Raw genomic sequence first — 14911 nt, 5'->3', positions numbered from 1 at the left:
AATGCAGTCTTTTTTTTCTTAATATGCCTGAGCAAAAAAACAAAAAAAAAGTAAGCGATGATCACAGCCCTTGATTTATTTGTGTGCGATCAAGCCAGTATTTTTTGGCCCGATCGGAGTGGCTTTTCTGCAGAGCGCGATCAGTAAAAGTGGTTTCTTTTTATCTCGAATTGTGAATTTCCCTCCATTTCAAAATTGACAAGCTTTCAAGTTTTTGTGCTCTCTTTTTTGAAAATTCAAACTTTATCTTTTGTACATTTTCTTATTTTCAATTCCGCATTATTGCTACAGAAAATAATGTTTCGGTCAGTAGCTACTCGTGTCGCACTTTTGCGCAGAACGTCCGGCGCCAGGCCAGCTTTCCAGGTAAGCACGCAAATGGAAGGAGAAAGCGAGCGAGCTCAAACGCCATTGAACGGAATCGGAGCAGCAAACAATATTTTTTTTTGCTAATTAAGACTCTGCACCAATCTCTTTTACGCGCACATTTTCTTTCATTCGTCAGCAATTAGGCAACATTGAGTAAAACGGCACCAGCAGTTATTTTGCGCTCTGCAGCCACATACTCGAAGATCCTAGACAAAGTGCTGGGCATCGATGTTCGCGAGAAGACCAAAATGGTACCGACAAAGGAGGTTGACCCGATGTATCTTAAGCCTACGATTCTTCCGCCCACGCATGGCGTGCAGATTTGCCGTGTAGCGTTCCGGTCGTTCCAGCTGCACCGCATGGACTTTTACATGGACTTTTGTCGCAAAGCGGCCTTCAACATGGGCATTCCGTGCACAGGCACAGTGTGCCTGCCACGGGTGATCCGTCGCTGGACAGTGCTCAAGTCGCCCTTTGTGCACAAGTCCTCCATGGAGGTCTTTGAGCGCCGCACGCACAAGCGTCTTTTAGTTGTGCGCGACGCCGATCCCGAGGTTGTCAAGAAGTGGCTGGCGTACATTAACAAGAATATGCCAGCCGGCCTGGGCATGAAATACTGGATGACCGAGCACGAGCCGATGGATATTGGCGCGCAGATCGAAAATGCCCTTAAGACGGGCGATACGCGCCAGATCGACGCGGGGGCCATTTCGAACACCAAATATGTCGAGAAGCTGGTCGAGCGCGGCCGCAGACGCATGTGGACGACCTATAAGGATCTGCCGGTCTACGGCAGAGCGGATGTGGAGAAGCTGGCAATGGACATTGCGGGCAAGCTCAAGGTCAACCCTAGGGCTAACATTGAGGAGATTACTCGCGACGCTGTCATGGGATCGAGGCCACCCAGCCCTCCAAAAAAGTCAAAGAAGGCCGCTGAAAATACTGCTGACGCCGCTGCTCCTGCCCCTACTGCCCCCGAATCGACGTCTTGAAGCGTCTTTTTCGACGAGTTAAGGCGAGAATTCCGCTATTAATGTTCACCCCCTTCTTATTTAACTTTTTCGCTCTCTTTGCTGTCGCAGCACCCTTTATCACCAAAAAATATACAAATGTGTCTTTTGTTTATTTTCAGTTGAACTATTGCTGTGTTTTAGAAATCCGAGGTCACCCGTATTTGAGGTTACCTCACGCCTTTAGCGTGGCTGATGGCGTCGCTTTGGTCTGAGAATTGGTCCTGAGCACCCACTCGTACAGCGTAAACACCAGCGACGCCTGGACGCCCTTCCGCAGAACGCGCAATGAGATGCCGCGGAAGAACCCAATCACCGACTCCTCCTTGAAAATCTTTACAAACGACTGCACGACAGACGTGTACTCGAGGGGGCGCAGCTGCATGCGGGTCTTGACCATATCAAACGGCTGAGTCATATATGACGCGGCCAGCCCAGCCATCACGCCGGCCACCATGGTCACTGTGGCTTCGGGCAAAGCAACGCCCCGCGACTCCGCTGCCGACCGCTCCCTGTGCTTGATGGACTCATACAAGAGCATGTACAGCCCCGCGTATGGCGCATCGCGAATAGCAGTGGGTACGGCGCCCACAAAAAACCCGCGCATACCGCCCGCACGCCAAATCCCCCTCAGCGCGTCGCCAATTCCCGCGTACCTATACAGACTGCTCTCATACTTTACCTTGAGCACCGTGCCAGGCATCAAAAGAAACCCGGCAAACGCCCTCGATGATGCACCTACCATCATGTTGCTTGTGGCGCTGAGCTTGGTGATTGTCGGATCTTTAGAGATGCGTCGCTCAGCCGATAGACAAAGTGACTTTGTGTGACTGAGAAAGTAAAAGTATAATGAGGTTCCGGGTGCATTCCGGAGGAGCGACGGCATGGTGCCTCGCCAGAGCCCGCGGATGCCCTCTCCGGCGACAACTGCTTTGGCTGCCCGGAGTACCGATCCTTTGCCATGTGTCGCTGCTGCGTGTGTGTGGCTCTGCTGGATGCGCGTTTTGAGCAGATCGAAGGGCTGGAGGAGGACGCAGGAGGTTACGCCTGATAATGCACCGGCGCCCAAGTGTACTATTGATCCATGCTTCTTGTCGTTGCTCATGTTTTTTATTCAGTGTCGTGATAATTTATAGGGCAAAAATAGAGGGGTTAAATGGATGGGTGGATGAAAGAAAAAGCAAAGAAGAGAAAGAGGACCAATTTGGGTTTCTATTTACTGTTTCATTATGCCGTGGGCAATTTTTTTAATCTTTTTTTGTTGATGCTGCGGGGTAATAAAAAATATTAAAATACACCGTAACAAATTCCCAGCCCGCGGGGTGACTTCGGATATTGCGTTTACACACATCTTTACATTTTGTTAAAATGTAGTGCTTTAATACCTTTCGCGAAAGTTATGAAATTAAGTGCAATCATTTGGCAGAGACTCAGCAGCAGCAGCTGGGTGCAAAGCCAAGGAGGCACCTTCTGCTGCGGCTACACATCTTTGCAGGCAGCGCACGGATTGATTTATCCACATATCATGGCGGTTATAGCCGTTAGTTGTTTAACATAGGACAGGGCTTTGTGAAAGGAGCAAATGGATCTATGGATCTATGGATCTATTTTATCTGGACGAAGTACGGACGTTTTTTGTCCAGCACATCAAATTCCAGCTGCTTGCCTATAAGGCGTATCTTTTTTGCACAGCATTATTTTTTTTGGTTGGTCATCACCCAACTCCATTTCACAGAAACAAAAATGCGACTTTTTTTAATAAAATCAGGGACCGTGAGTACATTTTTGTTTGTCTTTTCAATTACAACTACACATTAATTTATAAATCGAAAATTCCAAATAGACAACCATGCATTTTGATTACAATAAATTTGCAATTCCAATATCTGACATTGAACGAACAAACAAAACAATTGAACTCAGCCTGATCAAAAAGTTAAGCGGATCAAACAATGCGGTTGTTGTAATTGACAATGAGGTGGGTTAAATGGGAAAACAAAGCGAAATTGAAAAATTAAAAAAAAGTCAGAGCGTGAAAAAAAGGCGCTAGACTATAAAAAAAGAGCAACTTTACAATTTTAGTGTCCCGTGAGGGACCCGTTAACCATGTAGTTTTTAGTTACTGGTGGACCGAGTACTCCGCAGCAGGCATCTGGTACCGATGGTAGTGATGGGGCTGGGCTTGAGACGGTGTGTAAATTGGTTGCTGCTGATAATGATGGTACTGGTGCTGCTGGTGCTGCTGCTGGTAGAGCTGGTCGCGGTCGGTGTACTCTATGCCAGACACTGCCAGACGGTGATTTGAGTAGTGTCCCGGGTACACGCGGTGTGTCTGCTGGTCGGCATATTGGGCGAACTTGTGGTAAGAGATAGCCTGCGGGTGCTGCTGGGCCTCGAACGCACCGTGGAGGACCGGAAACTGGCTGGCATGCATGTGCTCCATGGGCGAGGGACTGGCATAGGTTGGCGAGCGGCGGGTGCCCAGTGAGGGCAGAGCGCTAGGGCGCGCATCGGCGAACTTTGGCGAGTTATCAGCAATGCTGAGCAGCGAGGCGCACGACGGCAGAGAAAATCCTCCCGGCGAGTTCATAGGTGAAACCGATGACATAGAGTGTGAGGTTGCGTGCAGGCTGCGGTAGCGCTTGCTGTGTGCCTGGGACTCGTGCTCCTTGGGAGGCGTAATGGTAGAGATCATCAGTGGGGGAGAAACAGGAGCCGAGTGGCTCCCGTCGCTGAGGCGACGCTTCTTGTCGACAGCAGACGTGCTGGTTCCGGTGGCGGGCGCCGAGGCCTTGGCGAACTCAATGACCGAGGCCAGCGCAGACAGGGCCTCCATCGAGGGCTCTAGGGATGACGTCGTGCACAGGCGCTCAAAGTCACGCTTCTCCTTGTTGTATGACTGGCGGTAGCGCATTTTGACGTGCTCAGGCTCACTGCGCCACATGAGGCCGCATGCGCGGGACACGTCTTTCTGGTTCATGGAGGCAAACTGCACGGACAGCTTCTTCTTCATCTCAGTGCGGTAGCGGATGAATGTGTTGGTAGGCTGGATGCGCTTGATGATGCCCTTGTCGGAGCTGCTGCCCGAGATCCGCTCGACCTCCATGGCCTGCTCAGTCAGGAACATGGTTTTAGCCTCCTGCTGCTTGCGGCGGTAACAGTCCTTGACCTCCTCGGACTCGATCTTCCAGTTCTCGGCGCACATCTTGCTGATCTGCGTTTGCTTCAGCTCCGGGTGCAGCTTGACCAGCTCGCGCAGCTTGTCGGAGCGGTAGAGGATGAAGCTGTTGGGCGGACGAGAGGTCAGCACTTTGCGACGGCGGGTGGCGTCGGCCGCAGCAGTGGCAGCGGCGGCGGCGGCTGTGGCTGCGGAGGGGAGCACAGCAGAGACGGGGGTGGTCCGGCCAGAGCTGACGACAGCGGCGTAGGCGGTCTCGGCTTCCTCTGACAGCAGGCGCTCCAAGCCTTCGCTGGGCGTCGGCGTCGGCATCAGCGACTGTCCATTGGAGTAGGTGAAGCTGGCGGTTGACAAGGCGCGGGAGTATACAGACTCAGCGTTGACATTGGTGTTCTTGTTGGCAGACGACCCGAAGGAGATGATGCTAGCGATGCTGGACATTGTGACTTGATTGGTTGATTGGTGGTGTTATAGGCTTGTGAAGAGAGTTGAAGGTGTGGAAGAATAAGAATCGAAAGGAAAGGAAAATACGGTGGTGTTTGACGTGATGATCGTAAAGGTGATAATTGAAGTGCGAAATGTAATGTGTGAAAAAGAGATAAAAAAAGTGCCGTTAGATGTGGAATGAAGGTTAAAAGATTATAAAGAAAAATGATACCAAGATGTATATATAAAAAGAAAGTGCTGTTAAAATGAGAAATGAGGTATAATGATGCGAGATGAAAAGGATGATAGAGATACAGAGGCTATTTAAGAATATTTTAAATGTCTGCAAAGGATGTATATGCGTGTGGAGAGAGAGAGATATAAAAGGGAAAGCGAGTGCACTTAAATGGAATGAAAGTAAAATGCAAATATAAATGAGAGTATTTCTTGGGGAAAAGGTCGATAATGAAAAGTGGAGAAAAATAAAAGAGCAGGGCGGACGCCTTGTATTATATAAACTGAAGGTCCTGACAAAGTTCCAAATGCGCCTTGCTGAGCGGTGGGTGGTTTTGAAGAAGTAAAAAAAATGAAAAATGTTGTGGACAACGCAGGCAATTGCCAGAAAGAATTCACAAGGAAATGTGCGTGCTAACACAAGCCAATAACGGGTATGAGAACGCTAAAAACAGCGTGGTCTACAAAGAAACACCTGCCAAAAATGGTGCGAGGAATGAAAATAAAACGGGATGTTGAGCTCGAAGAGGACAGCAGACCAAAAGGGGTGTACTTTTTAAAGCTAAAAGACAGGGGGCGACGCGTTCAGGCAAATTCAAACTTGTTGCAGCCAATGCGGTCGGTTTAGTCGGCAGTCCAGGGGCCCTCAAATTCTAAAAATGGCAGTGGTGGACCGCTTTGTTTTCTTTTGTACAATGACTTCTTTGTAGGTGAAGCACAGAATCAGGCTGAGTTCAAACGCAATAAGAAGCGTGTAAAGGCTGATTGACTGGGCAGATAGGAATGAAAACAAAACAAATGCTGGGGCAGAATCAGGTTTGCGCTTGACAGTTCGCTTTGTCAAAAAGAAGCAGTTGTCTTGTAGGAAGCAGAGTGCGCCAGAGCGAGGTTGGTCTGTAGCCGGTTTTCGTCGTCGATAGGTCAGTCGCACAGACAGGTGGTTATTTCCAAAATGTAAATCCGGTTGTTTATGCCGCTTCAGTATAGCTCGCGCTTTGTAAAAAGAGACGAGTCGACGGGATTGAGAGCAGGTTGTTCGATGCGTGTGCGCTTCTTTGTGGTTCTGATCCAATCAAGAGGCCGGGAAGAGCAGGAAGTGAAAATAGAGTACTCGGGACGCGCCGCGAGAAGTGATTTCGAAGAAAAATGTAAATAAAAAACCTGTTAGTTCTTTCTGGCAGTCTAAAATAAAGAATTGAAAAATTCAGATATCCAGATGAAATGCCGTCTCCTTTGCAAATCAATAAATAAAAACCGAACGAATAATTAAACAAGGCGAAAATCGTTCCGCAAAAGGCGGGGGTTTTTTCAGAATAAAAACACGAGCAAAAAAATATTAAAAAAGGTCGAATAAAACTAACTGCGAATGGCGTGGTCCTGCTGCGTAAAAACCGAACAGAAAAAAGTATTAAAAAATTGTCACAGAATTGTAGCCGCACTGTCAGAGCCCAAAATTAATTGCGCGTTATAAATAATAGCGCAGACAGTTTTTTATAAACGAGGTGGTAAGGTGCACCGGTGGTCTGGGGTAAAATATAATAAAATATGAGGCAGTAATAGTTCAATATATAAATATAGCGGGGGTGAACCGTGTGAACAGAAAAGTTACAGGTAGCAGTATGAACTTTGCAGAGGCAATATAACAGCTGCCAGAATAAAAAAGCGTGTGCGTCGAAGAATTATTAAGGAACTATTAAATGAAAATATAAAAAACATCTTATGATAAGGAGATGGAGGTCAGTGTTTATATAGCCTTTGCAAATGAAAAGCAAGTTGGTTTGCAAAAAGGTACGCCATTTGGGGTCACTGAATTACACCCATCAGAACTCGCCTCGCTAGCTCGAGCTTGGACGGATTGCACGCATTTCTGCTCAATTCGTTACCTTTTATTTTCAAGTTGCTCTCTGTCTATATCCAAGACAAAAGGTCATTTGCTCAAAGAGAATGGCCGGATTGGTGTCATCTGCCACTGCAAATTCCCCGCCTCCCTCTCACACTGTTGCCGTGTACGGGCAACAGAAACTATTCTGATATCTGAAAAGTCCAATAAAGCCTTTTTGTGTTTGGTCAATAAACATACCTTGGTGAAAGAGGGTGAGACTCGGAATAAAAATGTGGTTAGGGGCAGGCATTTGTAGGGGGGGGTGGTCGGCTCACGGGTAAGAAGTATTACAATATTTTTCCAATTTTATCTCGAATGGAGCGATAAAATGTCAAAAAAGGCAATACAATTGCAGGTCGCCTCGGCAATCTGATTTACACTTGCGTGCAAGAGTGGGTACGTGATGAAGTGAGAACAAAGGCAAGTGCTGAAAACAAAATAAAAACAGGGATGTGTTTCTCCACTCATGCCCGTGTGTGACCTATAAAGAGGGGAAAAGCGGCCCGGCATGCATGTCTATCATTTCTTCATCTGGCCACACGTGCTACTCTGCCCTTCAGTCGTGTGTGTGCTGCCTGAATGGGATGTATGAATTGCGCGTGGCTCCCTGTTTATAATTATTTAAATTTGTTTTAAAAAACAGGGTGTCTACACGCATGCAGGCGCATTAACAGTATGAGCTTGACACATTTCGTGCATTTTAAGCCAACTTGGACGAGGACAAAGACGTGGAATACGCTATTAGCACCGGAAAGCACTTTGCTTTATTGTATTGACCACTATTGCGCTTTGAAATTGCGCGTGCGTGCTTGCAAATTGTAATACACTTTCGAGATACATATTGCCGCGTACCTTGATATCTTTTGTGCAGCAGACAAAATGGTAAACATGATACTGCAACTCGACTGCATGAAACACGCACCATGTTGTGTTAGATTTGCTTTGCGCAAGGGACATGCTTCTTGCAATCGGATATTACCCAAAGACGAAGCAATATTTGGCATGCCAATTAAAATTGGCGGAATCTGCACTCATCCAGTGTTCTAATTGTGTTTGGCGGGCGGTATTTGGCGCAATTTGACAGTGGTGTTTTTGTTTAGGGTGTGGATGGAAATGACAATAGCAATATCAATTCAATTGACATTGGCATTGGCGATTATTGCGTCATATTTTTTGCGTTAACATGAAGCATTCCGATATTTGCTTAACATCCGTTAAACTCGGTGCGTTGGTTTGCATGTTTGTGTAGGATGTACATAACCCATCTACAATCGATCATGCTACCGGATCTCCAATGTCCGAATGTCCGTTTTTGAGCAAAGAAAAAGACAGTATCAAAATTGTTTGTTAGGTTTGGGGGTTGGTTACCTTTTGATATACGCAAAGTACGGCCCAAGCCTCCGAATCAAAATTTTGGAAGAGCAAATGTGGATACGAGGAATATAAACAATAATTGTGACTTGTAAAGAATATTTGCCAAATAAAAAAGTGGCTTGAATTCACTTGACCACCTGGCCATACACTGATTTATTGTTTAATTTTTAGCTGTGCCGAGCGTCAAGACAAAATATGCGTTTGGTTTTTGGAGTTTTATAATACGCATTAGTATGTTTAAAATTAGTTATCTATCGCTTCTCTAGATTTGTTTTTTGTTTCACAAGTAACTGATAGCAAACCAAAGTAAAAACTTTGGAACAAGCAATGCTACACGCTGAAGGCACCTGCAAAGTTGATTTGTTATGTGTGACAAACGTCAGCAATAAATAGCCAATTTGACCAATATCGCAAAACCAGATGCCAACAATTTTGGTTCATACCTCTATTTCAAATTCATTTTTGGTTAAAACTGGAAATACGTTTACACAGAAATTTAGAAATATTAGACATGCTTGAATGTATAAAGTGTCGGCATTGGAGGTTTTTTGAATCGCACGAATTAAATATACAGGGCAAATTGCCGATTCACTGCGTGTCTCTCGATAAACGATGAACAATAAACAATGCCCTTTTAACAATTTTAAATCCACTTGCCCAGGCATTGTGCTAAAAATAACCAATTTAGACAGAGTAGCAAGGCGTGGGAATAAAATTAGCCAACACAAGGTCATTTGTGACAGCAAATGTTTTTTACACACGTCTGTGTTTTACATTGTCCTCATTTTAAATCGAATCGCTACTTTTTGCGCAATTCAAATACAACACAAGTAAAAAATTGCGACAGCAGCAACCTATACTAAAAATTGGAGGCGTTATGCCTTGCATGTACATGGTTGATTGTTATCTCGGGCATACAAGTCACGCATAACGGCCATATCCCCATTTCACTTGAAGCCGAGATAGACATGCGCATGTTTCATGTAATAGGCGTGCACGAGTACAAGCGATATAAGAAAAAATTAAAAATGAATGAATTGTTATTATGTTCACTAGATAATATATAATAAATAGAAAATGTAGAGTTGTCGCATATTAGATGTTAGTGAAACTGAGAACAGATCCCTCACGGGACAATGAGCCCTTGATTGGCTCAAACACTTTGGTTTTTGGTAAGGTGCCGACTTTGGCAGCCTGGCTCTCGTCAAGCCAGGGCGGGGAGATGATGCTGACCAGGTTGGCCAGACACTCAATCTTGATGGGCCCAAGCTCAACTGCCTCGCCATCCAAGTCAACAATCCCATGGTTTCCGACCAACTTGCAACCACCAGCAGGATACTCTGCAGGGGCCTCGGCAGCTCCACCGTTAGCGTTTGTTACCTGGGAGGTCCCTGGCACTGTCGAATGCGTTACATTTAGCTTGTTTCCACCGGCTGTTGCGGAAGGTGTGGCGACATCCATTATAGCCATTGACGCAAGCTCAGTCTCAGAGCGAAGCGAAAATGCTGCCTGAGCGGGTGGCCGCGGCACGGCTTTGTTGTCACCAACCATTTTTGGAGAGACAGAGGTCTCCACTGGTGACTCCGTATCGCGTCTGAACTGAGTGTCGCGTCTGAACTGAGTATCGGACAAACTGTCGGGCGCCATTGGCGGCGGCGTCAGACCTTGGGCAAGTAAGCCGCCCGTGTGTCCGGCTGTCTGCTGATGGTACGAAGAATATACCTCACTGCGAACCCGTGCTGGTACTGGTGCCTGCAAAGAGCTGCTTCTGGTGCTCCGCCCGATCACCTTACCAATTGTTTTAATGCGCAGGGAATTAAACCCAGGAACTGAAAGCGGGCGCGTAGTGCTGGTACCCTTATCATTGCTGGTATTGAATGAGTTGGTGTCTTTGGCTGCCGGCTGGTCGAGATTCTGGATTTCGCGGTGGCTACTTTCGCTTCGGCTGGTTGTGCGCAGGCCGGTGGGCTCGAGGATAAATGCACGCGCCTTTATGTTCTCAACGCCGTCCTTGTTCATGTAATTGTCCTTGGTTGAGCTGGCCATGTAAGGCATGATCTGCCACTTTGACACGTTGCGCGAATATACTAGATCAATCGTACTATCCGAAATGCGCGCATTCTGGCATGCCAAAAAGTCTGTCGACAGCCAAGGAACGTTGGTCGCAATGACCTGTACAAATGGGCCCTCAATGGTCTTCCAGCGCGGCGGCAGCGATCCCTCTGTGATCGGAAGCTGGATGCCGGCGGTCAGTGTTGGATGCAGTGTTACGGCCGGCTGGATGTTTGGCGTCAGATTATTTTGCATGAGCTTTGGCGAATGGCGCACTAGAGGCGAGGAGAAGCTCGGCGGCGGCAGTCCCCAGGCATCGTCTAGGCCCTGGTTTGTGCGATCGAGCATATTTAAAATCGAAGAGTTGTTGCTGCTTGGTTGAACGAATCCTCCTGCATCTTGTCTCTGAGCGGCGCCAAACTCGTTGTCCTCGCTACCCTCACTGTCGACTGCTGGAAGGTAGTGGAGGCGACCACCATAGTACCGCAGGTTCATCAGGCGAACGGTGCCGTAGAGGTCAAGGCGCGCAGATCCGGCCCAGCGCATAGTCTCAGACTCGATATCTATGTCGGCAAGCAAACCCCACGTCATCGACAAGAAACAATACTTGGTGAGACCCGATGCCAACGTTGCGCTCATAATGTCCAATGCCCGGACGTCGGCTTTGACCACTGCCACTGCCGCCTGTTCGGGCCAGATGACGTCCAGCGACTTTGCCAGCCCGTTTCCAGTTCCCGCTGGGATGACGCCCAGGGGCAGTGATTTGTACTTGGGCCAGTCCGTGCGCCGCAGCAAGCCGTTTAAAACCTCATGCAGGAGACCGTCGCCGCTAACAACGACCACAGACGAAAACGACGACAGATCCTCCTTCTCAGCAAACTCTGTCGCAAATCCTGAGGATTCGGTGATCTTTAACGTGTAGGGAGTGCATCCAATATCGAATATCGGTTTCACAATGGTCTCAAAGACCTTGGTGGCCTTTCGCTTGCCCGAGACAGGGTTCAAAAACACCAAGACGTTGACGTCCTCTTCTACAATACACATAATTAATATAATAAATACACGTTGCGCGCGGGAATTAGTGAAATGTCATTTTTTTCTGTACCATTCATTAGCTGCAGGTCCCTGGCAAAAAAACATCGAAAACAATAAGCTAATGTTTTTTCGTTTTAATTTTTTTAGTTATTTATACTTACCGGCAAGTTTGGGGCGAATTGCGCAGTGCAGTAACTCAACCCACATGGCACTCTCTTCTTCACTTTCCACCTTGAACGACCATGTGTCGCACAACGGGCGCTTGCCGCCCTCATGGGCCATAATTGTGTATACGGTAAAGTGCGTCGATGACTCGATGCCCAGATTGGTGGCTGACGCAGCCTCAAACGACTTGAACTTGAACTTTCCGGGCGGCGACAACGTGGCGCCGAACATAACGTCCATGGAAATGGTAAGCATGTTTGACGAGCGGCCTATAAGATGACACATAGTATCGTGATTTAAATATCAGCAATCATGTGTTCTTCATTTTATATTCTAACGCTCATGCACACCAGGCTGCAGCTGGGAAACTTTATGAAACTGCCCGATTGGCTCACCAATCACAGCACCATAAAGTAGCCCACATGCTGAAAGGCGGTAAAGAAAAAAGATAAACAGGTCACGGACAACGCAATAGAAAACACCTTCTTTTTTAGCACAAACGAGCATGTGCATAGATATGACGACTTACTTGACACCTCGCTCCACAGTAGCCTGTTCCGATAAAGAGTAAGCATGCCGCTTAGCAGGCCCTGCGACGAGTACAGGCTCGCTGTGCTTCTCATCATCAAAAGGTTATCGTCGTTGCTGAACGCCATAACATCAATGAGTTCTGGAGCGCCGGGCATATTTGCTATAGTTGTCTTTTCTGCTTCTGCTGCTGCTGTCGACAACGATGATGAATTTGGTATGTGCGGGTAAATATGGATAAGTGGGTGAGTGGGAGGGTGGGCGCAAGTAGCAAGCTAGCTTGAGCCACTGAGTAGAACCGGTCCAAATAAAAAAGTGATATCGGACTTTGGGGTTGGATAAAGAATGAAAAAGTGATATTGAAAGAATAGTTTGTCCGTAGATGACAAAGCTGGGGAAGTGGTCGAATTAAAAAGAAGAGTACGGAGAAGGAGAACGAAAGTCGACAATGGCCCGCTGTTCGCATCCAAATGGAGAAAGTGATGGTAATTGAAAATATCGCTCGCTACTATTAATCGTTTCTCAGAATCGCCCTCATGTCCCTCTTTTATTTTTGAAATTGATCGGAATATTATTGATCATGCTAAAGAGCAATTTAGCTAAAAAAAATGCTTTTTTTCTACAGCAAACACATGGAAAAATGCTTGCACAAAGCCTGTTAGCTTCTCCAGCCGAAATTGAATCTCGTGTCAAGCAAATGGGCCGTGCTTTGCGCTAGATTGTCTTCGTGCGATGCATGTACACGGAAACCGTGTCTTCTTGGGAAATATAGAGCTCAGGTAGTGCAGCAAAACTACAGTCCAGATCAAGAGCCCTGCACGAACCACCTGCAGGGGGAAGTGGCACGGCCTGCAAAAGATCACCACTGCTCATGCTCCAAAAACGGATCTGGTTGTCGCTGCTGGCGGCCGCCACCACGCCCTGGCTAGTGCTAAATCCCAGTTTGCACGAAGCTAGCGAGCCTCGCTCTCCGCCAAGTTTGATCAGGTTGGCGAACATGCTTTTTGGTTGCTTTTGTGATCCACCTTGGCTCTTACCCATGCGAATATCCCACACTTGCACCTGACAATCCATGCTCGCGCTGGCTAGCAGCCAGCCTTGCGCGCTGACGCCATGAATACTGGTATCGTGACGGCAGCCATCTGCCGAAAAAAGTCCCCGTCGCGGATCGTGCTCCTTACTGCTGACCCGGCAGTCGAAAAGACGCAGTCTGCCATCGCGGCCGCCGCCAGCAAACACATGTCGTTCATCGACAAACGCAGTGCTCAGCATATCAGACCGTGTTTTGACGCTGAACGAGCAACGCGTGCCGGCACTACTGGCCAATAAGAGTGACACTCCGCCGGTCAAACCTACTGCTGTGGCCAGTTGCTGGCTGTCCATTACTGTTGTCGTTATTTTGGGGCAGCTTGCACCGAACACAGAAGCATCATCAAACTGGTGCTCGTAGAGTTGTCTGGCACGTTGGCTGTCGTAGATAGTTAGCGCTCCTGTTTGGTCGCCATTGCCCATGGTTGTGTACAAGTAGCGGCCTGCGTTCAAACGACAGATGCTGGTTATCTCGCTGCCCGCCATGTGCTTGTGAATCCGCTCTACTGAACCACCAGCGTCCAATTGCATTACCGAAACGCATCCATTGTGGTGGCCTGCCGCTACTGATCGATGGTTGTGACTGCTATCGATGGCGCTGACCGCAGTGACTGCCGAGCGGTCATTCAAGTAATCAACCTTGTGTTTATTGGCCAGCATGTAGCTTAGACGTATTCGGTCCTTGCTGCTACTTTGCGACGCGGCCCAGGAAATTCCTGCCGGAAGCTGTTGTGTGGAGCGCTGTCGCATGGCATACGGCACCGAAAAGACGCTTTTGCGCCGTTGTTGTTTTTGGATCTCGTGCGATACTGCGATTTCGTGGACGCGCTTGGTCTGGCGCTGCTCGGTCTGACGCTCCATGCGGTCTGACGCACGGCTGGAAATTGGGAAGTATCGACCACGTTCTGCGTCCCACGCAAAGCCTGGTATCTGGCGCACCTGTGCACTAGCACTAGCACTAGCACTAGCACTAGCACTAGCACTAGCACTGGTCTGTGGCGGCTGGCTGATGGCCGATTGACGCGAGCTCTGGCCAGCTCCGCTACTGGGCACTGTCGTTGCCTCTGGTGTGTGCTGAGATCGCGGGCGCTTTCGCGAGTGTCTTTGGTTGCTACCGACCATTTTTAATTAAATTTGTGCACATGGATTTTTAAAATGAAAGGTGAAAATATAATTACGCTTTTATTCATTGCTCAAGTGCGACGCCTGCCTGACGCCTGATTCGTAGTGTTAAGAAAAGTATGGGCAATGCCCAAAGGGCCCAGTTTGTTCAAAAATCCTACATCTTGAAAGCGGCAAAAGCTGGGTTATTTTGAAGTGTCTGGTCTGCTCAGTAAATACAAAAAGCAACAATTAGGTGCACAATTGAAAAAATAGCTTTGCAACCAATATTGTCATGTGATGTTAGAACCATATGTTGAGAAAAAAATAATACCTATGCCGATTGACTACAAATTGAGTGGGTTTTGCGCGCCTATTCCTACGCCCTTTCTTTTTCCCGGTTTCCTCATCTTTGCGTAGGGACTCTACGTGTGCCAGTGAAGTTTCGACTGAGGCCATGTTATTGCT

At 47.7% G+C, this 14911-nt stretch overlaps 7 protein-coding genes across 7 annotated transcripts; 1 reads left to right on the top strand and 6 right to left on the bottom strand.

The window, feature by feature from the left end:
• Positions 1-26: 26 nt before the first annotated feature.
• On the top strand, positions 27-1483 carry BX661DRAFT_177999 (ribosomal protein S10 domain-containing protein). Its single transcript, XM_051534788.1, has 2 exons — positions 27-366; positions 513-1483. Exons 1-2 carry the CDS (start codon positions 298-300, stop codon positions 1359-1361), a joined length of 918 nt encoding a protein of 305 aa, XP_051393642.1. The 5' UTR covers positions 27-297; the 3' UTR covers positions 1362-1483.
• BX661DRAFT_177998 (solute carrier family 25 member 38) lies at positions 1484-2652 on the bottom strand. The gene has a single exon (XM_051534787.1). The coding sequence runs from the start codon at positions 2482-2484 to the stop codon at positions 1555-1557; it is 930 nt and encodes a 309-aa protein (XP_051393641.1). The 5' UTR covers positions 2485-2652; the 3' UTR covers positions 1484-1554.
• A 780-nt stretch (positions 2653-3432) lies between these two features.
• Positions 3433-5325, bottom strand: BX661DRAFT_71865 (high mobility group box-domain-containing protein). The gene has a single exon (XM_051539449.1). The coding sequence runs from the start codon at positions 4996-4998 to the stop codon at positions 3499-3501; it is 1500 nt and encodes a 499-aa protein (XP_051393640.1). The 5' UTR covers positions 4999-5325; the 3' UTR covers positions 3433-3498.
• Positions 5326-9488: 4163 nt separating this feature from the next.
• Positions 9489-12247, bottom strand: BX661DRAFT_71847 (ATP-NAD kinase-like domain-containing protein). Its single transcript, XM_051539448.1, has 2 exons — positions 11722-12247; positions 9489-11556 (listed from the first exon to the last, which is right to left on the bottom strand). The coding sequence occupies exons 1-2, from the start codon at positions 12008-12010 to the stop codon at positions 9569-9571; spliced, it is 2277 nt and encodes a 758-aa protein (XP_051393639.1). The 5' UTR covers positions 12011-12247; the 3' UTR covers positions 9489-9568.
• Positions 11972-12701, bottom strand: BX661DRAFT_177992 (uncharacterized protein). Its single transcript, XM_051534786.1, has one exon. It carries the CDS (start codon positions 12409-12411, stop codon positions 12124-12126), a length of 288 nt encoding a protein of 95 aa, XP_051393638.1. The 5' UTR covers positions 12412-12701; the 3' UTR covers positions 11972-12123.
• Positions 12249-12849, bottom strand: BX661DRAFT_71846 (uncharacterized protein). The gene has a single exon (XM_051539447.1). It carries the CDS (start codon positions 12717-12719, stop codon positions 12417-12419), a length of 303 nt encoding a protein of 100 aa, XP_051393637.1. The 5' UTR covers positions 12720-12849; the 3' UTR covers positions 12249-12416.
• BX661DRAFT_222769 (WD40-repeat-containing domain protein) lies at positions 12702-14521 on the bottom strand. The gene has a single exon (XM_051538870.1). The coding sequence runs from the start codon at positions 14462-14464 to the stop codon at positions 12968-12970; it is 1497 nt and encodes a 498-aa protein (XP_051393636.1). The 5' UTR covers positions 14465-14521; the 3' UTR covers positions 12702-12967.
• Positions 14522-14911: the final 390 nt, after the last annotated feature.

This window comes from Kickxella alabastrina, assembly GCF_025024165.1.
Source record: "Kickxella alabastrina strain RSA 675 chromosome Unknown BX661scaffold_4, whole genome shotgun sequence".
Taxonomy (NCBI): domain Eukaryota; kingdom Fungi; phylum Kickxellomycota; class Kickxellomycetes; order Kickxellales; family Kickxellaceae; genus Kickxella; species Kickxella alabastrina.
Note: the sequence above shows the minus strand (reverse complement) of the source record. Positions and strands in the feature narration are given on the sequence as shown.